At 35.3% G+C, this 22,895-nt stretch overlaps 1 protein-coding gene across 1 annotated transcript; it reads left to right on the top strand.

Annotated features, from left to right (window-relative positions):
• Positions 1-2,176: 2,176 nt before the first annotated feature.
• On the top strand, positions 2,177-20,282 carry LOC114221658 (natural killer cells antigen CD94-like). The gene is made up of 7 exons (XM_028119742.1): positions 2,177-2,271; positions 4,110-4,209; positions 4,486-4,569; positions 9,771-9,878; positions 10,703-10,854; positions 18,247-18,353; positions 20,156-20,282. The coding sequence occupies exons 2-7, from the start codon at positions 4,119-4,121 to the stop codon at positions 20,280-20,282; spliced, it is 669 nt and encodes a 222-aa protein (XP_027975543.1). The 5' UTR covers positions 2,177-2,271; positions 4,110-4,118.
• Positions 20,283-22,895: the final 2,613 nt, after the last annotated feature.

Genomic DNA, 22,895 nt, shown 5'->3' with positions numbered 1-22,895 from the left:
CATGAGTGATATTTTAGTGAAATCTTACAGATAAATAAAAGTTGAAGTGGAGAAGAGGCATAGGAAACATTTTAAGAAGCACTAAAAATACATTGACATTGGTTACCAAAGTGTGTGGGTGTTTTAAGGACAGAAAGAACTTTGGGGATAATGTCTTTATAATGGACTGATTAATAATAGCCTCATTCTTCAAAATAGTTAGAAAAGTAAAAGTAAACCTTAAAAAGTAATCATACACCCATACTCTAACAATAGTACTTTATAATTTTACTTCCTGTAAATACTGCTGATAAAATATTTAAAGCTATATAGTTTGATAGGTTTTAGAATTTATTATATCTCTATTAGTTATAAAAACTTGGCATCTTATTAAAAAGCCCTAACAACTAAAATTGCTAATAAGTGCTTTTCATTGGTGGTTTGTCCCAAATTTTTAAGGATATATATATGTATCAGTTGATTTGTTAATATTAAACAATGATAAACATAATCAATTCTACTTTCAAAAAGATTAGAGACAATGCAGTCCTGTGAATGCATGTAAACTTTTAGAGTCAATTTTCCACTTGGTTCTCAACATATAGAAATGTTATTGAATATCAACTAAGTGGTGACTCATTTGGATGGAAAGTATTCTGGATGCTGCTGAAGGGGATGGGACTGCCAAAGTCAGTCACTTCACTCAGCGGCTGCTTCAGAAGCAGACAAATATAAACTACAGTCAGGTCTTAATGCCTCACACCCCAGAAGATAGCACTGCATTGAGATTTTAGAAGTCATACTATTCATCCTCTAAAACACACATTTACAGTCAGTTTGCTGGTTTACTCATCCTTTACCAGTGAGGTATATAGTATTTAGTAGCAAAAAAAGAGTTATCAAATATATTTCTGTTAAGTGATGTATTTTGGTATTGGGGAATTTGACATAAGGCTTAGACAGAGATGTGAAACTGCTATGCAGAGTAATTACACTCAGGACCTGGAAGATCTTAGTTCCTAGGCATGCCTGAAGACCATGTTTGCCTTTAAGAGAAAGTCCTGTTGCATGGAGAATTTGCAGAATGCTTTCTCTCTTTATGTCAGAAACCTACTTCTTGAAAACATTTAGCTAGGTCTTAGCAAAGAAACAGCCCAAACCCAAGGAAAATGCACCCCCTCCTTTTTTTTTTTTTTTTTGGCAAAGTGCTTTCAAAGACCTCACCTGGTATAGCTGGCATAGAGTGGATCTCAGTTGTTATTACTACACATTTCTAAGGAGAATTTCAAAGCATCAGAGCATGGGATCCCTTGAGGTACAGAAATCAATGTGGTTGATATGAAAAAACAAAAAATTTCTTTTGTTCTTGCCTAACACTGACTTCTGCGGTTAATTAGGGCATAAAGCTGCTCACTGAATTAAACAAATAATGTCTTTTAAAAAATGCTTTGTTTTTGCTACAACTATTGGGACAGATGACTTTGATGCTTTAAAAGGACTACCCACAAATCTATTCAATATTTTAAACATGTCTCTATGTTTGTGTCTTAATTTTTATTATTTAAAGAGTTAGTTTCTTCAGGCAATTTAAAGAGATCACAGGAAATAAGTAGAAATGTGATATTCTTCAAATCATTCATGTCTCAGTTTTTATTTATTTAGATTTACTGCAATATATGAAGCAATCTGGCCATCCTTAGGCTGTTTGCTAAAAATAATATCTAAAATTTGAACATTTTGACATTCTCTACTTTTACTATATATATATATGTATATATATATATATATATATATATATAACAATTGGGAACTTACTTTCATTCCATAAAAAGAAAATGTATGAATCTTGTCAGGTAGAATATGGATATTTTCCTTTTTATTTTCATAATTTTTAAATTTTATTGTTAAGTATTTCCTAATCTCATGAGATTTTTAAAGGCCATTTTTTTTTCAATCTTCATGGTACCTGCTAAATCCCAAGTTTAAACTGATCCAGAAAATGTGTTTAAGATTTAGCATTTGAGTTTTCTATGACTCTTGTCAGACACAGAGTAGAGTGCAGGAGTTAATGAGATACTGACACCAGTGGAAACTGTAGGGGGGGCGGATATCTAATGTCACATGATCATTGGCATTCTTTCTTCTGACAGGGTCTCTCTGAGAGTCAGTGAAACATATCAGTAAGTGCCTACTAGAGTCAAAGCAGAGGTGAAAGGCCCGCAGAGCCAGGACATCATAGCTGTGTTCCTGACCACTCTATTTCTCCAGCTGGTGAGATCCCAAGGCACAGATGTAAGTACTGCAGCCTGCGAGCTTGTGTGACCTATGTTTGTGCTGTCCCATTGTGGAACAAAGAGGGATAAAGTAGAATTTGCTACAGGAAAGCTATGTAGGAAGTGGGAGAGTTTTGGAATGTTGCAGAAAATAATTGACTTTGGGATCTGCGTTAATTCATATCTAATGTTAACTTTATTCTACAAGTGAAGACAGGAATGGATCAGAATGAGAATGGGTCAAAATATTTCTTATGTAGAATATGATTTTTTTAATCCTTAGATATTTTAAGGACTGTTTAATTCTTTTTTAGACAATATAAAACGTGTTCCCCCCCCTCTTATCTCTACAGGTATTACCTAACTGGTTAGCAATGAATTATCCAAAGGTTAAATTCCCTCATCTTTCAGTTAAGTGTAATAAAGAAAAAGTTTATTGCTTTGAGAATATGATTATTTTTCTATCAAAATAAATCCAGGTTTATATTTGCAGATTTATTTTCTTGTTTTACTTTGTTATACAGATTTTCAATTAAAATACAACTAAACAAAATCCAGTTAGAGAGGAAAAGGACCTTAAGACAAAATTTACCTTATAAATTGGCACTTTGGTAGAAAGAGTATTTATTGAAAATCAAATGTCACTGTGTTTATACAGTTTATCATTATTTGCTAATGGTTCAAATCACATTTCCTGACATTCTAATGTAACTGAATGGTGAAATATTAAGATATTTTAAAAACCCGAGTTTCAAATCTATTTAGGAGGAACAGTTATCTGTTCTCTCTACACTTACCAAAAATATTCTTTTGGGAAAAATGTTTTCTCCTCTTTAATCACTATGTATTTTTTTAATTTTTAGCGGAGAGAGTTTATTAGGTATTCTTTGAAAGGTATTGTTCATATGAGTTAAGTGGAGGTGAAGGATAATATATTTGGATAAACATAAATAAGCTATATATAATATTATACTTGAACTAAATATATATTTACATAAATTACATGTTTAAGTATAATATATAAATTTTAATATACATATATATTTATTTGAGCTAGATTACATTTAATATATTTTATACTTGTTTATTCACACATTTATAAGATTCATATTTATTTTAATTAAAGACTATCATTTATTTGCTCTCTGACCTTGGGAATGCCGTTTATGCTCTTGGAGCTTCAGTTTACCTCATCTACAAATAGAAAGGACCACTGTGCAGCATTGTTGTTAGAATTACAAGTTATATCCCCCTCATTTAATGTTACTCCCAAAACTCCCTTTCCTTGGATTCTGTGATTTCTGCATTTTCCTCACACTCTAAAAACAAGGTCATGACCCACTGACTTTAAAGTTCAAGGGATAATGTAGATGAATGAGTGGGGTCTGACAAAGGCTTGTGGCAGATGTGGAGTTTGTCAAATTGGAACGTGTGTGTCCTTACTAAAGAGGAAGTTACTGTATTTGGTGTCAATAAAGTTGCCACTTGGGCATAAAACAGGCATTAAAAGTGATCAGACATAATTTTTCAAAAGCTAATATAAATCTATTTTTTAGGTGGGTATGGAATATATAAATTTTTAAATTTGGCAATGAATGCAATTAAAAAAAAGTGAAATATAACTCTCCCATAAATGGTAGTGGACCATTATTTAATTGTGTAGGATCTCTGTTTAAGTCATTACAAAGAGAAATGTAAAAAAAATTTTCCTAACAGTTCCAGATAAATATTTACTTTAACTTGCTTATTTCAGATGATCATTTGTTTAGCTGTCGCTGTTACTTCATGATAAATATAATGTTATTTTCATGTCTCGTGAAACATTGAATAGGATTTGAGCTGTGTTCTTTGCTGCAGCCCTCAAAAATGAGCGAGGAGAGAGTGACATACGTGAACCTGAAATTACCCTATTCGAGGAAACAGAAGGGTGAAAGATGTCCAATGAATAGAAGGAGAGGTAAAGGGTTTTGTTTGTTTTTTTGTTTCTGAAAACATTATGATGTCAAGTAAGAAAAAGTAAAATCATGATAATTGTGTCTATACATTTTGATATTATATATCTGTTCTTTACATATGAAGAGGTATATTTAAATGTAATATTTAATGAGACTTGTGACCAGAGTAAATAGTGATATTCATTTTAGTTCCAGAATGAATTTCCATTTTGTTCTAAATTTTAGGGCCTTTCTAGGCTCAATGCTTACTGTACATTTTGCTTTCTGATTTTGTATAGAATTTCCATGGCATATTGTTGCATTATCCCTGGGAGTTATATGTGTTATCTTCCTGCTGACAATCACAGGCTTAATAAATATGCGTGAGTATCAGGTACACAGTTCTTATGAGAACAATGAGCCAGAGTGGAAAATGAGATGCTGTAATCACTGAACTTCTGCTGAACCTTTGTAAATCATAAAATCATGGAACATTACATCAAAAACTAATGATGTATTGTATGGTGACTAACATAACATAATAAAATTAAATTAAATTAAAAAAAGTAATAGAAGATTTGCAGAATCCTAATTAATCTTATAAGGATCCATTGTAAGACACTGTAAAAAAATCATAAAGTCCTATAGAAATGTTAGTAATTATGATGGTGTTGATGATAATATTGAGGATGATGATTTTATTATTTTGCTATCACTTAGGTTTTATACCACACAAAATAGTGTAAGCAATAGCAGTAATGGCAGAAAATTTGGCTGAAATGTACAGTGAGTCTTACATATATATTCATCCTTATATTTTGTGTGGAAGGAGGTTTTCCATATTATCAGAGAATTGGAAAAATCTTTATTTGAATTTTACATTCTTTATCATATTGTAATACTGCTTAAATCACAAGGGGAATATAAAGTTGATCTATTTTCTATATCACTTTTTATAGATTTCATATCAATTTTTTAAACAATGTGTATAGAATACTTGTTTTTAATATCCTTTTCCTGATGTTTATTATTCTTTGTTTCATTCATTCAACAACAATTTTGAGTATCTTTGCTGGGTCAGGAACTATGGATGGCACTGAAGAAATAAATTTTAGAAAGTGAGCTCTCAATGAGCTCCGTTTTAAGGGGAAGATTTTTTTTAAAATGAAGCTGTTTTTAAAATATTATTAGTGCTGCAATAATGGCATGAAGATATCAGATGGGTGGGCTATTCCATGCTGAGGTCAAGAAACTTTCCTCTAGGAGATAGTAATTGACATGATATAAAATATAGGTAGGATGTAATCAGGAAATTCATGGTAGAGAAGACTCTTCCAGGCAGAACAGCATGAACAGAAGAACATATTGATGTGTTAGGAGAATTTCAGTTTTGGGTAAATAAAAGAAGTATGTAGAAATGGGTTTCATTAGATATGCAATTTATGGTAATTTTAATATCATGTTAGGAAATTTTAGATCTGTCCTAAAAACAAAAAAGAAACTATTGGAAGATTTATCTGAGGGCAAAACAGGACTCATGTCCCATGAACAGATAGGGATTTTGGAAAGGTCAATCTATATAGACTGGAAAGTGAGGGAAGGGACAAGATAGGAGGATGTTTCAGGAATCAGGGTTAGTTAGAATGACTAAATTAGGGGCGCCTGGGTGGCTCAGTCATTAAGCATCTGCCTTCGGCTCAGGTCATGATCCCAGGGTCCTGAGATCGAGCCCTGCATTGGGCTCCCTGCTCAGCCGGAAGCCTGCTTCTCTCTCTCCCACTCCCCCTGCTTGTGTCCCCTCTCTTGCTCTCTCTCTCTCTCTCTGTCAAATAAATAAATAAAATATTTAAAAAAAAGAATGACTAAATTAGTGTCATGAAAGAAGTAATGAAGGGTAGGGACCACATATGGGAAATATTTAATGTGTAGCATTGTTAAGATTATGCCTTTTATTGATTGTGTGAGGGAAACAAGTGAATCAGTGTTACCATTTGACATCGGGCTCTACACCTTGGTAAATATATTCCACTAAATGTTTTAGAAGACACAAGAGGGACATTACGGTATGATTTAGGGTGTGTGTGTGTGTGTGTGTGTGTGTGTGCGTGTGTGCTAATAATGGTGAAGAGTGAGGTGCTGATGGCATATCATTGGAGGTTACCAAAAAGAATTAGATTAGTCTGAGTCTTCCAAAGTGAGTTTTTGCAGTAGACACAGAGTATCTGCACATATAGGATAGAATCAGAAGTCTGAAGATCAAGAGAGATGCCTAGATTAGAGATATGAATTGTTTATTCAACAACTAATGGAACAAGTATTCAAAAACATAGTAGAGGAAAGAAGCTAGACCATGTGTCACCCTGTAAAACCAGGAAGACTAGATTATGCTAGAACAAGGGTGAGAAGGATGATTCTTAGGATAAATCAACATTTAGAAGTAAGTGTTAAGAGGAGCAAATAGTGAAAAACAGTGATGGTTTGGTTAAACAAGGAAGGGATCCAAAACATTATGGCATCATATGGAGAGGAGGTTAAAGATAGTTATGGGTTTCAAGTAGTACAGAAAGACAAAGTATTATGATAGTGAAAGGTATGCTTATTATATTTGTCAACAGAGAGGCCACTAATGACATTTTCTAGAGTAGATTCAGCAAAATGGTAGGTTGGGTCAAAGCTTCATTACAGTGACTGAAACTTATTCAAACATTAGGAAGTTGAGAAAATGAGTACAGAAAACTATTTTTTGAATTATGGCTAAGCAAAAAATTTCCCATGTGTTGAAAATATGTGGATATATATGATCTCATACATTGTAGAGGGACTATAAACTGACACAAGTAGTTTGTCAGTTTGGTATTATCTCCTAAACCTGAACATGAGTCAGTCATTTGCAGCCTAAGTATATGTCCAACAGATACACTTGCACATGCACAGATATGCACTTCTACGGACTGTTTATAGCAGTGCTGTTTACTATCAAACACCTCAGAAATACATAAATGACCACTAATGGGAGAGTAAACGAAACCTCAGCAATTTATTTCCCAATGCAGTTTATGTAGCAGTTAAAATAAACTACAGTGATATACAACGATGTGGATGAAATTTTTGAAGATAATATGAAATGAAAAAAGAGCAAGAGCACAAAAGTTCTTGTATATCATACTTTCTTACAAACTTAAATAGTTAAAAACAAATAAATAGTAATATTTCAGGAAATACATAAGGAGACAATAAAAGTATATGTAAAATTTATCAAGGGGTGATTGTAATGGGCTTTAGTAACACTGAGAGAGGTAGGAAGAGGGATGAAATAAAGTATAAAGGTAGGTAAATGTAATAGTTAAGGAGCTAGCTACAGTATTTGGTGGTTAACATATTGGCTAAATAAATAAGAAAAATAAAGGTTCTGAGAGCAAATTTGAGAGTGTTTCATGAATAAAGTATTATGAACAACCTTATGCAATCCCCAATCTAAGAGTTAAAAAAACAATTCTCTTACAAAAAATATGAAGAATAAAGGATGGGAAATTTTGTGGGAGAGGTGACTTGAGATGAGCATAATGCAAGAGAAGGGAACCATGAGAAGGAAAATGTTGAGGGTCCAAGAGAGAAATATAATAGTAGGAGATCACAATCACTAAAGATTCAATAGGGGATGAAATCAAGACCAGGGGTTGAAGTTTCAGACTTACTCAATGAAAAGCAATATTTTTTTCTGAGATAGAATGAGGGATACCTGTGTATTTATAGGAGGTGAGGCAGGATTTTGAGAGGAACGTACACTTGCTGGTGACTGTTTCCATGTGAAATAACACATGAGGCCATCTTCTGAGGGGGAGCATCAAGGAGGTGCACTAGATAACTTAGGAAAAGTATAAATACTTGAAATAGCTGTTGATGAGAAGAGTGTGAGTCAATAACTATACTGTGTAATGTTGAGGTGAAATATTGATGAGAAGCATAAGTGTTGGTCAGCATTAAACCGTATGGGTAGAGTTTTGTGATTTTTGGTCATCTGACTTTCAGAAGCCTTGTAGAGATGAGATGGTGAATGCCAAGAATATCCAAGGTTGGTTTATTTTGTATGTTTTTTATTTTATTTTTTATTTTTTAAGTAGCCTCACACCCAACATGGGGCTTTAACCTAAGACCCTGAGATAAAGAGTCACATGCTCTACCCACTGAGCCAGCCATGTATCCCAATGAATTTGGTTATTTTTAGATGTTCATAAAGACTATGTTGTAAGTTTCTTGGAGGTCCCGCCAAAATTAATTTTGTACCATGTGTCCTTGGATAGTCAGTAAGGAAAGGACAAGGGAATTAATTAGTCACAAGATCTTGTAGTATTTAGGTGTCAGAGGTCTTTTTTTTTTTAAGATTTTATTTATTTATTTGAGAGAGAGAAAGATAGAGATAGCAACAGAGCACAAATGGGGAGGTGAGGGAGAAGCAGGCTCCCCATTGAGCAGGGAGCCTGTCATGCCACTCCAACCCAGGACCCTGGGATCATGACCTGAACTGAAGGCAGATGCTTAACCGACTGAGCCACCCAGGCATCCTTAGGTATCAGAGGTCTTAACATGTCTTGTTTATTTTTAAATTTATTTACTTATTTTAGCGATTGAGAGATCTTGTGCAGGGGGAGGGACAGAAGGAGAACTAGCAAGCAGACTCCATGTTGTGCATGGTGCTGGTGGTGGGGCTCAAACCCAGGACCCTGAGATCATGATCTGAGTTGAAACCAAGAGTTGGAGGCTTAACTGACTGAGCCACTCAGGTGCTCCTTAATGTGTCTTTTTAATTCAAAACCAGTATATGAACATTGGAATGGATGGCTCAGTTAAAGCAATAGTTATATTTATTGCAACTGACTATATTAAGAGACTGTGCAATTTATGTTGTTGGATATTTACAAGTAGCCAAGAATTTGACTGAATGATGATGGGTCATAGCAGATTTGAAAATGAACGTTCTCAGTTATGTAACAAATCTTTAAAGGATTTTTCTTCTAATGTTCACACACTGAAAGAGCCATATACTTCATGTTTTTACATTTTTATTTGTGAGTTTTGGAAAATATTGCTATTTCTCTCAGAGGTTTTTAACTTTCCTTTTGCATATTAGAAGGAACCATCTGAGCCCATACTCCATGCACATTCAATGAATCAATTATAAGTTTATTCTAGAGAAGAGCCAAATCCCTGTATTTAGCTTTATATGCAAAAACTAAATACAAAATAATATACTGAATACTCAATTTCACCAACTTTGAAATCTTTATTTCAAGTGTAGATGACATAGAAACTAGTAATGTATTTGATTTCCTGTTTATATTTTCTGTTTTATAAAAGTTGATTACTATTTTACATACTTAACAAGTAATAGATAGCAAATAAAGTTGTATAATAAAAATCTGTTTTATGTTCTGACACTTCATAGTATTTTATCCTCACATTTCCTCTGATGGTACATTCATTTAGTCAACAGCATTCACCACATAATTTAAATGAGAGTAAGTGATTATAATAAAGTGACCTATTAAAGGCATTCATGACCTTAACTTTCTAATATGGGTTAAAGTTTTTCAGAGGTGTTCTGGAAACACAATGCAAGATATGAAAGACATAAAAGACAAAAATGCTTCCTTTGCAGAAGTTGAAGGTCACTTAATTCTACCATCTATTACAGGTATGTACTGAATACTTATGCTGTTAGTTACAGATTTTTTTAAATATATAATTTTAAATTTTTAAATATTTTTTTAAAAATATATAATTTTAAAACTTTACATTGTATTTTGTCAGGTCCTTTAATTTTGCTCACCTTTTATTTATTTATTTTTTATTTTTTTTTTAAAGATTTTATTTATTTATTTGAGAGAGAGAATGAGATAGAGAGAGCATGAGAGGGGGGAGGGTCCGAGGGAGAAGCAGACTCCCTGCTGAGCAGGGAGCCCGATGAGGGACTCGATCCCGGGACTCTAGGATCATGACCTGAGCCAAAGGCAGTCGCTCAACCAACTGAGCCACCCAGGCACCCCAATTTTGCTCACCTTTTAAAATCAAATCATTTTCTTTACTATAGGTAATTGAACTCAACTTTCACAAAGTCATGTTGATGTGATTATTTGAGTAATTTATCCTCATGAATGAATTTTCCCCAATATAGATCCTTTGGAATTAATACCATCCCTGTACATTCCACTGGTGGATTTCTCCCAGAAGGGAGAACTGCTCCATGTTGCTGCCATGCATTTGGCCTTTAGAAGTCAAGATTTCTCAGTGCAATCCTAACAATGGCCTGAAGTCTGTCAGAGACAGTCCCTGGCTCCACAATTTGGCCAAAGAGCTATTTCCAGCATTAGACTTCTGGGATTCAGAAATACCACCTATTTTTTTTTTTTTTTTTTTTTTTTTTGGTTATTCAGTCTGAACTAAGCAATGAGATATATAGAAGGTGCAGGTCTCTAAGTGTTCTTGTGGTTGAAGATCATGGTGGATTTTGTTTTTAAGATAAAGACTATATCAGTCTTGAAGAAAAAATGTCCTGCTGTGGAAGAAGCTGTTACTATTTTTCAAAGGAAGAGAAGACTTGGGAGAGGAGTAAGGAGTCATGCCAAAACATGCGTTCTAGTCTCTTTAGGATTGATAATAAAGAGGAGCAGGTATGTCTACTTTATAAAACTTGAGTAAATGCTTTATGAGAAGTTCCTGTATCTTGAGTTAGGATAATTGCTTAGACTTTCCTCCAGTACTATTTGGCCACTTTGTGTTGAAGCACTTGCTAACTGGTGGAGATTGCTTTGCAGAGGAGACACAGGTGCAACAGAGACCTAGAAGAACCATTGTTTTAAACCAAGAGAAATGGCTCTGCTGTGTGTGCCGTGGAATGATTTTCAGGTTTTTTTTTTTAGTTGTATTGTATTGTATTGTATTGTATTGTATTGTATTGTATTGTATTGTATTGTATTGTATTGTATTGCATATGTTGTTTCTTGTATATGTTGCATCTTCAAATTTAGTATACATCAGGGAGTTCAGTTTTTAGTTTCTCAGGGCTGATAGAGGGTAAAAGAAAAACTGCCTTCAATGTTCTGAGCATTCTGAAAGAGAGAGTTTCTCATTGAACTTAGTTCTGTTCCTTTGTCAGTATTTCTAAGGGACGTTGAGTTTCTCACTTCCATGGCTATGGGAAAAAGGATGAAAAGTAAAGAGATTGAATATAGCAGGAACAATTCTCTAAAAATGAATTTTTCTTTTACTTATCATCTAGAATGACAGAGGAAGCATCTCTTTTTTAGAAGAGAAAATTTAGATCACATTTGCCATTCCTTTTAGGATTTGGGGATATTAAGTCAACAGATTGGATTCTGTAGCTTTTCTTCTAATGATTCCATTTAGGCACTGAATTCCAAGTATATTGTTTAGTGCTTAGCAATGTTCTTTCTATTAGTGTCTTGTGAAGGAAGACTTAAAAACCTCAGGTTAAAACAAAAACAACATTCGGGGGTGTATGGCTTGCTCAGTTGGTCAATAGTGCATGTGATTCTTGATCTTGGAGTTGTGAGTTCAATCAAGCACCATGTTAGGTGTACAGCTTACTTTAAAAAAAAGGAAATCTATGTATTTTGTTTCTGAAATTCATATTAAAAATATGAATGAATCACTTTTAACTATAAGAAACAGATGAACTAAATAATAGCAATGGAATAAAATAAATTTTAAAAATCTAGGTACATGAGTATCCTGATTAATTAATTAATTAATTAATTTTTTATTATGTTATGTTAAATACCATACATTACATCATTAGTTTTGATGTAGTGTTCTATGATTGATTATTGGCGTATAACACCCCGTGCTCCATTCAGTACATGCCCTCTTTAGAACCCATCACCAGGCTAACCCAGCCCCCCCAAAATCCTCAGTTTGTTTCTCAGAGTCTCTCATGGTTCCTCTCCCCCTCCGATCCCCCCCTTCATTATTCCCCTCCTGCTATCTTCTTCTACTTTTTTTTTTTAACATATAATGTATTATTTGTTCCAGAGGTACAGGTCTGTGATTCAACAGTCTTACACAATTCACAGCGTTCACCATAGCATATACCCTCCCCAATGTCTATCACCCAGCCACCCCATCCCTCCCACTACCCACCACTCCAGCAACCGTCGGTTTGTTTCCTGGGATTAAGAATTCCTCAGATCAGAGAGGTCATATGATACATGTTTTTCTCTGATTGACATATTTCGCTCAGCATAATACCCTCCAGTTCCATCCACGTCGTTGCAAATGGCAAGATTTCATTCCTTTTGATGGCTGCATAATAGTCCATTGTATATATACCCCACATCTTCTTTATCCATTCATCTGTCGATGGACATCTTGGCTCTTTCCATAGTTTGGCTATTGTGGACATTGCTGCTATAAATGTTGGGGTGCACGTACCCCTTCGTATCTCTACATTTGTATCTTTGGGGTAAATACCCAGTAGTGCAATTGCTCGGTCGTGTGGTAGCTCTATTTTCAACTGTTTGAGGAACCTCCATACTGTTTTCCAGAGGGGTTGCCCCAGCTTGCATTCCCACCAACAGTGTAGGAGGGTTCCCCTTTCTCTGCATCCCCACCAACATCTGTCATTTCCTGACTTGTTAATTTTAGCCATTCTGACTGGTGTGAGGTGGTATCTCATTGAGGTTTTGATTTGGATTTCCCTGATGCCGAGCGATGTTGAGTGATGCTGAGCAATTTTTCAGTGTCTGTGGGGCATTTGGAAGTCTTCTTTGGAAAAATGTCTGTTCCTGTCTTCTGCCCATTTCTTGATTGGATCATTTGTTCTTTGGGTGTTGAGTTTGATAAGTTCTTTATAGATTTTGGATACTAGCCCTTTGTCTGATATGTCATTTGCAAATATTTTCTCCCATTCTGTCGGTTGTCTTTTGGTTTTGTGGACAGTTTCTTTTGCTGTGCAAAAGCTTTTTATCTTGATGAAGTCCCAAGAATTCATTTTTGCCCTTGCTTCCCTTGCCTTTGGCAATGTTTCTAAGAAGAAGTTGTTGTGGATGAGGTCGAAGAGGTTGCTGCCTGTGTTTTCCTTTAGGATTTTGATGGACTCCTGTCTCACACTGAGGGCTTTCAACCATTTCCAGTCTATTTTTGAGTGTGGTGTAAGGAAATGGTCCACTTTCATTCTTCTGCATGTGACTGTCTAATTTTCCCAACACCATTTATTGAAGAGATTGTCTTTTTTCCATAGGACATTCTTTCTGGCTTTGCCAAAGATGAGTTGACCATAGAGTTGAGGGTCCATTTCTGGGCGCTCTATTCTGTTCCATTGATCTATGTGTCTGTTTTTGTGCCAATAGTATATTGTCTTGATGATGACAGCTTTGTAATAGAGCTGGAAGTCCGGAATTGTGATGCCGCCAGCTTTGCTTTTTCTTTTTCAACATTCCCCTGGCTATTCAGGGTCTTTTCTGATTCCACACAAATTGTACGATTATTTGTTCTATTTCTTTGAAAAAAGTGGTTGGTATTTTGATAGGGATTGCATAGAATGTGTAGATTGCTCTAGGTAGCATCGACATCTTCACAATATTTGTTCTTCCAATCCCTGAGCATGGAATGTTTTTCCATTTCTTTGTGTCTTCCTCAATTTCTTTCATGAGTATTTTATAGTTTTCTGAGTACAGATTCTTTGCCCCTTTGGTTAGAGTTATTCCTAGGTATCTTATGGTTTTGGGTGCAATTGTAAATGGGATCGACTCTTTAATTTCTCTTTCCTCTGTCTTGTTGTTGGTGTATAGGAATGCCACTGATTTCTGTGCATTGATTTTATATCCTGCCACTTTACTTAATTCCTGTATGAGTTCTAGCAGTTTTGGGGTGGAGTCTTTTGGGTTTTCCACATAAAGTGTCATATCATCTGCAAAGAGTGAGAGTTTGATTTCTTCTTTGCTGATTAGGATGCCTTTTATTTCTTTTTGTTGTCTTATTGCCGTGGCTAGGACTTCTAATACTATGTTGAATAGCAGTGGTGATAGTGGACATTCCTGCCATTTTCCTGACCTTACGGGGAAAGCTCTCAGTTTTTTCCCATTGAGAATGATATTCGCTGTGTGTTTTTCATAGATGGCTTTTATGATACTGAGGTATGTACCCTCTATCCCTATACTCCGAAGAGTTTTGATCAAGAAAGGATGCTGTACTTTGTCAAATGCTTTTTCTGCATGTATTGAGAGGATCATATGGTTCTTGTCCTTTCTTTCATTAATGTATTTTATCACATTGATTGATTTGTGGATGTTGAACCAACCTTGCAGCCCAGGGATAAATCCCACTTGGTCGTGGTGAATAATCCTTTTAATGTACCGTTGGATCCTATTGGCTAGTATTTTGGTGAGAATTTTTGCATACATGTTCATCAGGGATATTGGTCTGTAATTCTCCTTTTTGATGGGGTCTTTGTCTGGTTTTGTGATCAAGGTAATGGTGGCCTCATAAAACGAGTTTGGAAGTTTTCCATCCATTTCTACTTTTTGGAAGAGTTTCAGAAGAATAGGTATTAATTCTTTTTTAAATGTTTGGTAGAATTTCCCTGGGAAGACATCTGGCCCTGGGCTCTTGGGAAATTTTTGATTACTGCTTCAATTTCCTTAGTGGTTATAGGTCTGTTCAGGTTTTCTATTTCTTCCTGGTTCAGTTTTTATAGTTGATACATCTCTACAAATGCATCCATTTCTCCCAGATTTTCTAATTTGCTGCATATAGTTGCTCATAATATGTTTTTATAATTGTTTGTGTTTTTTTGGTGTTGGTTGTGATCTCTCCTCTTTCATTCATGATTTTGTTGATTTGGGTCATTTCTCTTTTCTTTTTGATAACTCTGGCCAGGGGTTTATCAATCTGGTTAATTCTTTCAAAGAACCAGTTCCTAGTTTAGCTGATCTGTTTTACTGTTCTTTTCATCTCTCTTTCATTGATTTCTGCTCTGATCTTTATTATTTCTCTTCTTCTGCTGGGTTTAGGCTTTATTTGCTGTTTTTTCTCTAGCTCCTTTAGGTGTAGGGTTAGGTTGTGTATGTGAGACCTTTCTTGTTTCTTGAGAAAGGCTTGTATTGCTATATACTCTCCTCTTAGGACTGCCTTTGCTGCATCCCAAAGATTTTTGAACAGTTGTGTTTTCATTTTCATTGGTTTCCATGAATTTTTAAAATTCTTCTTTAATTTCCTGGTTGACCCATTCATTCTTTAGTAGGATGCTTTTTAGCCTCCATGTAGTTGAATTCTTTCCAACTTTCCTCTTGTGATTGAGTTCTCGTTTAAACGCACTGTGGTCTGAAAATATGCAGGGAATGATCCCAATCTTTTGGTACCGGTTGGGACCTGATTTGTGACCTAGGATGTGATCTATTCTGGAGAATGTTCCATGGGCACTAGAGAAGACTGTGTATTCTGTTGCTTTGGGGTGGAATGTTCTGAATATATCTGTGAAGTCCATTTGGTCCAGTGTATCATTTAAAGTCTTTATTTCCTTGTTGATCTTTTGCTTAGATGATCTGCCCATTTCAGTGAGGGGGGGTGTTAAAGTCCTCCGCTATTATTGTATTGTTGTCAATGTGTTTCTTTGCTTTTGTTATTAATTGGGTTATATAATTGGCTGCTCCCATGTTAGGGGCATAGATATTTACAATTGTTAGATCTTCTTGTTGGATAGACCCTTTAAGTAGGATATAGTGTCCTTCCTCATCTCTTATTACAGTCTTTGGTTTAAAATCTAATTTGTCTGATATAAGGATTGCCACCCCAGCTTTCTTTTGGTGTCCATTAGCATGGTCAATGGTTTTCCACCCCCTCACCTTCAATCTGGAGGTTTTTTTGGGTCTAAAATGAGTCTCTTGCAGACAGCATACTGATGGGTCTTGTTTTTTTTTAATCCAATCTGATAGCCTGTGTCTTTTGATTGGGGCATTTAGCCCATTATATTCGGGGTAACTATTGAAGATTGAATTTAGTGCCATTGTATTGCCTGTAAGGTGACTGTTACTGTATATTGTCTGTGTTTTTCTGGTCTATGTTGCCTTTAGGCTCTCTGTTTGCTTAGAGGACCCCTTTCAATATTTCTTGTAGGGCTGGTTTCGTGTTTTCAAGTTTCTTTAGTTTTTGTTTGTCCTGGAAGCTTTTTATCTCTCCTTCTATTTTCAATGACAGCCTAGATGGATATAGTGTTCTTGGATGCATATTTTTCTCATTTAGTGCTCTGAAGGTATCATGCCAGTTCTTTCTGGCCTGCCAGGTCTCTGTGGATAGGTTTGTTGTCAATCTAATGTTTCTACCATTGTAGTTTACAGATCTCTTGTCCCAAGCTGCTTTTCAGGATTTTCTCTTTGTCTCTGAGACTCATAAGTTTTACTATCATTTATGATAGCCTTGCTGTCAGGATCTAAACTGGAATACTGATGCATATACAAATCCTGCAACAGACTTTGCTGTACAACAGCATTACTCTTACCCTAATGGTTTAGAATTTTAGTCTTTTTCTGCTTTACCACACCCAAGATTGTGATGAAAGCAGTGCCTTAAATCCATTGGTACTGAAAACTGAGATTGGCTTTTATACATTTATGTATACCCCTAAATCTAACAAAAGTATGTGAGTGAAAGTATCAATGAACATTTAATTTTAGTGTTTCTTCAGTCACCTAGAAAGGATAATGCATAGTTTTGTGATGCTTATATAATACCCCCCATTTTACCTACTCTAAAAGATGCAGTCTTAAGATTTTTTTCTTATACAATTTAATTACAGTGAAAAAATTTTGGAGTGTGTGTGTGTGTGTATGTGTGTGTGTGTGTAGAGAAAGTGAGAGTATGAGAGAGGGGGATTAGATTACATTGCTTTTAGGAAAGAACATTAATTTGTTGCTTCACATTTGCATCCATAAGAGACCTTTGAAATGAATAAAATATATCAATTGGAATAATGATTACAAAGAATTTACAGGTTTTTATGTTAAAGATATTTTCGACACTGTATGCATTATTCAGTGCACAAAAATCTTCAAAGCAAACAGTATGGTTCCCTCTGTATAGCAACGAAAATGCTCAAAGTAGTTTTATTTTCTTCAGTGTACCTAGCAAATAAATGGCATAAGCTGTTTTAATGGCTGTAGGTATAGTTTCTTATATTCCACAGCTTGGGTATGCCTCATCCATTCTCTAGAGGATGGGAATTTGCATTGTTTCCAGCTTTTGCTGTTATGAATAGTCCTTTGTTAAACACTCTTAGACATGGCTCTGTGCAAAATTGTTCCACGTGTCCTCTCTTCTCCATCATAAATCTTCCTATGAATGGTTTATTGGGCAATAGGATTTGTACAAGTTAAATTTTATATGAGAATTCCAAATTATTTTTCAATATGATTTTAGGAACTATTTTAAAGATATTTTTGATCTCTACCATCCCACAAACTTGGTGGTGTTATTTTTACTTTCTGCTAATTGAACAGTTGTAAGATATATCCTTGTGACTTTGATTTGCATTTTCCTGCTCTCTAGTTAGCTTAGCTCTTTCCATATTTATTGGCTACATGCTTTACTTATTTGAAATATGTTCTTATGTTTTGTCCATTTTTTCTTATTGGATCACTTTGTTTTCTTATTGATTTATAGAAATATGTATTTGTTCTTTAAATTATTGCAGATGTCTCAGGATTTGAAGCTTGTCTTTCCACATTCTTTAAGATGTCTTATGATGAAGAGAAATTCTAGGTTTAGTGCAGTCATATTTACCCATCCACTTTATTATATGTGGAGATTTTTAAAAAATCCATCGTGTCCTTTGTTGATATCTTTCAACCAGTCACAAAGACTTGAGTGATTTGTTCATTGAAAACTTTTCATTTCAACTTCTTCTCCACACCGTGGAGAAATTAACTTGCTTCCTCCATTTATCAGAATGGTATTTGAAGATAAAAGTGCCCAGTATTTTTTAAGTCCTTTGTGGGTGAGTCGTTTACATTGATGTTATGAGTAATACGAATAATTCTACTTTTCCACAGAACTTCATTCAATCAAAAATAAAATACAATTATTGGATTGGATTATATAAAGTAGGAGCTAAGCATCCCTGGAAGTGGCTGGATGACACACTCTTATCTCAGATGGTGTAAGTTTTCATGTCACAGGAACGGACATGGTAGATTTCCTGCTCTGGAACTTTCCTGCTCAGGAACTGCCTGGTAGATTATAGGTCAAGAATAGGAAAGGATCCTTGGGGACCTAGGGAATATCTTGAATTCCATTTGATTGCACTTCTCAGATAGGCAACCAAATGCAAATCTCAGGCTTCAGATAGTCCCAAAGAGCATTATTTATTCCCATGTTCTTTATTGGATGATCTTTCCAAACACAGTAACGTGACATTTTGCTTTTATACCTTTCTCTTGTATGTTCTGTGATACTAGCATGTTCAAGTAATGGCTGCAGGAAATGGTAAAAATATAATGAGTGAATAAAACTTGCATCTAAACCAAGCACTCTCTGTGCAACTTGTACCTGTTTGCTCGGTATTATTCAAGAACTAAAAAGAAAAGAGCTTTTTCCAATAAATCATTTAGTAATCTTGTATCTCTAGTGTGATCACTTAGTGTCTTTCATGCTATTATTTTACACAAATCCACATAAATTCTGGTAGTCTTGTCTCATTGGTAAATCCCATAGATTTGCCGGTTTGTTGTCCAGGAAACTAGAAAATGAAGAAAAATGATTTGTCATAACTAATCTAAGTAACATAAGGGAGATTATGAGAGACATTGGGCTATTTAACATGCTGTTTCCTGATTGCCTGTAATATGCCAGGCACTATTTTAGACATTGAAGCTACAGTGATGAATAAAACAGGCAACAGTATCCTCCCCTTATGGATATTACATTCTAATGCAGGCCTGATAGTGCTGGTGGGGATGAGTGAAGACAAACCAAATATGCCAAGTAAAGAAGAAGATAAATGCTATGGATTGTTGTGACATTTCTTTTTTCTATATTATAATGTCTTTTGTGTATGAAGATAAGAGGAAGAGATTTTACTGTTTTAAATGGGGGTGCTCAGAGACAGTGTCCTTGAGAAATGATGTTTGTACAGTATCTTGAATGAGCAAGCCCTGTGGATTACCTAATGGGACAGCATCTTAGCAGTAGAAACAGCTAGTGTAAAGACTCTGAGGTAGGAGTGTGTTTAGCTTGCTTGAGGAAATAGGAAAAAGGCCTGCAATGCTAGAGCAAAGTGAAAAAGGGGGAGAGAAGTAGGTCAGAGAGGTAGTGAGGGTGAGAGCAGGAAGGACTTCAGAAGAGTGTAAGTAGTTGGATTTTTTCATGAGGGCAAAGAGTAGGTATTGGAGGGTTTTGAGCAGGGAAGTGACAAGGCAGGTTTCCTATTTCAGAGACTCCTTCTGGGCACTCTGTTCAGATTAGATGATGTGTGTTCCTTGGGGTGAGGAGTGGGAGTAAAAGCTGGGATGCAGGAGGCTAAGAATCTGTTGGATTCATCCAGGTGAGATGTAGTGCCTTGATGAAGATGGTAGGGTTTGTGCTGCTGTAAAGTGGCCAGATTCCACACTTCTTTCAAAGATGTGTGAGAAGAAAAAAATATGTGTGAGAGAGGTTGACAATTCAGGGATGTTTCCAAGGTTTTTGGCCCAGTAATTGTAAGAATGATGTAGCCATTAATGTTAATAAGGCATATTTGGAATTCAGTTGTAGATACAAGTTTAATAAATCTATTAACCAGTTAGCTATGTACAAGGGTGGCACTTGGGAATTGTGATACATGATTAAGAAGTTCAAGTGAGAGGTCTGTGCTAGGGATGCAGATGTTGCATGTCCATTGAAAGAACTGCACATATGTTTTAAATTCATCATGAATATTACCTAAGAAATGACTTTCTAAAATAAATATATTCTCTGCTGCAGGCATCTCCAACAGACTTTACCAGATATAAAATGTGGATTCCTCAACTCATCAAATATTTTTAGTGCTGATTGTAGTAAACGCTTTCGTTACATTTGTGAAAAGGAGTTCACTGGCCATGATAATTAAAAGAATTATTGTCAAAAAAAATAAAAGAATTATTGTCATCAAAGTTTTAATATTTTCATTCTTTAATAGGTATTAGGAAAAAGCTCAGGGTATTGAGTCAAATTAGTCAACTATGCTTGATTTACAAAGGATTATGATCTTTCAAACATCCTTCAGCAAGCATAAAAAATAAATTTTATAAATAGTAAATTATACATCCAAAAAATGAACATATTGTTTTGGAAGTTCAAGAACCAATCCATCAAAGAATGTGAAAACAAATTCGTTTTTATTGAGTATAAAATTTTATATTTTAAAATATAATTAATGACCTTGATATATTAGGTAATTAATACATTCACATTGTTCAAAATATGAGATATGAAATAATGAACAATTTCTCTTTACCTATCTTATCCCCTATTCACCTAGTTCTCTTTTCATGGGCAAACATGTAATAGTTTAGATACTATTCAGACATATTCTAGGAAAGTGCACCAATGTACTGTACATGCTATCTTCTAAACAAAATACTACATAACTACAAATAATAGTATTGCTTCTTTAGGTTTTTGTTTAAAAATAAATCATGCAGTTTGTTCCATAGCAGTATCTAAGGAGCTGCATCATCAGTGTTTGTAAGCAGCTGCAAATACTACATTAAATGGATGTACCAAAAAGTTATTTACCAGTTTTATCTCCAATGAATATTTAGGTTTGCCCAGAATTTTATAATTGTTGAAAAATGCTGGAATGATTAACACTCAATACAGTATAATTGGCCATAGAGCATATATCTATATATATCTATATATAGATATATATATAGTAAATCTCTAGCAGTGAAATTTCTGTGTCAAAGGTGTATATATTAAATTTTAATAGACATGTATATATTTCAGTAGAGGTTGTACACCTATCATCTCCACACAGCAACATTCAAGAATTCTGGTTCCTCACTTCTTTACCATCACAGTGTGTTATTGATCTGTTTGATTTTGCCAATAAAACCTTCACCAATAAAAGGGTTTTCTTGTGTTATTTAAATGTACATTTGTCTATTACTTGTGTGAAGGAACATCCCTTTATGGTATTTCTTTTTATTGAAACTATTTGTCCAGGGTCGCCTGGATGGCTCAGGTGGTTAAGCCTCTGACTTTTTATTTCAGCCCAGGTCATGATCTCAGGGTGGTGAGATTGAGCTCTGTGTTGGGCTCCACAATGAGCTTGGAGCTTGCTTGAGTTTTTTTCTTTCTTTCCCTCTGCCCTCCTCCCCTGCCCCCACCTCACTCACTGGAGCTCTCTCTCTCTCCAAACAACAGCAACAACAACAGAAAACTATCTCAGGGCACCTGGGTGGCTCAGTCGGTTAAGCATCTGCCTTTGACTGGGGTCATGATCCCTGGGTCCTGGAATCCAGCCCCATGCCCATCTCAGTGGGGAGCCTGCTTCTCCCTCTCCCTCTGCTGCTCTCTCTCTTTGTCAAATAAATACATAAAATCTTAAAACAAACAAAAAAACCAAAAAAATTATCTGTCCATGTCTTTGTGGATTAATATGACAAACCTAATTTTGAGCAAAAGAAACCAGACACAAAAGAGCTCATCCTATAAAATTCCATTTATTTCTAGGTTTCAACACCAGATAAATCTAAATTTGGCTCTTAGAAACTAGGACAAATGTTCCTACCATGTGGATTTATTCCTAAAAGGAACAATATGGGTTATGAATAGTATTTACCATGGTGCAGAGTTAGTCTTAGAAAATAGCAATGTCCAAGGGGCATTTTTCAGGGGCTGATAAAATTCGGTGTAGTAATCTGGGTTCTGGTTACATGGGTGGTGTATTTTTTCCTTCAGCTGCCATAAGTACACAACTGGGGTGTCTTTCAACCACATCTATTTGTCTTTTCATAGTTCTGGTGGTTAGCAGTTTAAAATGAAGTTGGCAGGGCCAAGTTCTCTTTGAGACTCTTTACTCTGAGTAAATCCTTCCTTGCCTCTTCCCAGCTTCAGGTGGCTGTGGACAACCCTTGGTGTTTCTTGGCTTGTCTGTATCACTCTTATCTTTGCTTCTGTCATCACATGGCATTCTTTCTCCATGTCACTCTTCAAATATCCCTCTCTTTATAGGGAGACTCATTTGATTAAGCCCTTCCCAATTGACCTCATTTTAACTTAATTATATCTTTAAAGACCCTATTACAAAATAAAGTCATATTCACAGGTCATGGGAATTAGAATTTCAACATATTTATTTTTACCTTTGTTTCTTGTGATTTTGGTGTCATATCTAAAAAATATTGTTAGGGCGCCTGAGTGGCTCAGTCGTTAAGCATCTGCCTTTGGCTCAGGTCGTGATCCCAGGGTGCTGGGATCGAGCCCTGCACCGGGCTCCCTGCTCCACGGGAAGCCTGCTTCTCCCTCTCCCACTCCCCCTGCTTGTGTTCCCTCTCTCTCTGTGTCTCTCTCTGTCAAATAAATAAATAAAATCTTTAAAAAAATAAAAATAAAAAATATTGTTATCAAAACCAATGTCAGGAGGTTTTACTCTCTGGAATTTCATGGTTTCAAGTTGTATGTTTATGTCTTTAATTCATTTTGAGTTAATTTTTGTGAACAGTAGGATGAGGGT

The sequence above is a fragment of the Eumetopias jubatus genome, unplaced genomic scaffold, assembly GCF_037043125.1.
Source record: "Eumetopias jubatus isolate StellerSeaLion01/CBP00866 unplaced genomic scaffold, mEumJub1_p1.0 scaffold_8, whole genome shotgun sequence".
Taxonomy (NCBI): domain Eukaryota; kingdom Metazoa; phylum Chordata; class Mammalia; order Carnivora; family Otariidae; genus Eumetopias; species Eumetopias jubatus.
Note: the sequence above shows the minus strand (reverse complement) of the source record. Positions and strands in the feature narration are given on the sequence as shown.

What these genes read in the sequence shown, in the direction of transcription:
- LOC114221658 (XM_028119742.1), top strand. Translation starts at nt 4,119, where the DNA reads ATGAGCGAGGAGAGAGTGACATACGTGAACCTGAAATTACCCTATTCG. An exon ending in TCCAATGAATAGAAGGAGAG is followed by an intron (nt 4,210 to 4,485) that starts GTAAAGGGTTTT and finishes GATTTTGTATAG; the next exon opens with AATTTCCATGGCATATTGTT. An exon ending in TTGATAATAAAGAGGAGCAG is followed by an intron (nt 10,855 to 18,246) that starts GTATGTCTACTT and finishes ACTTTTCCACAG; the next exon opens with AACTTCATTCAATCAAAAAT.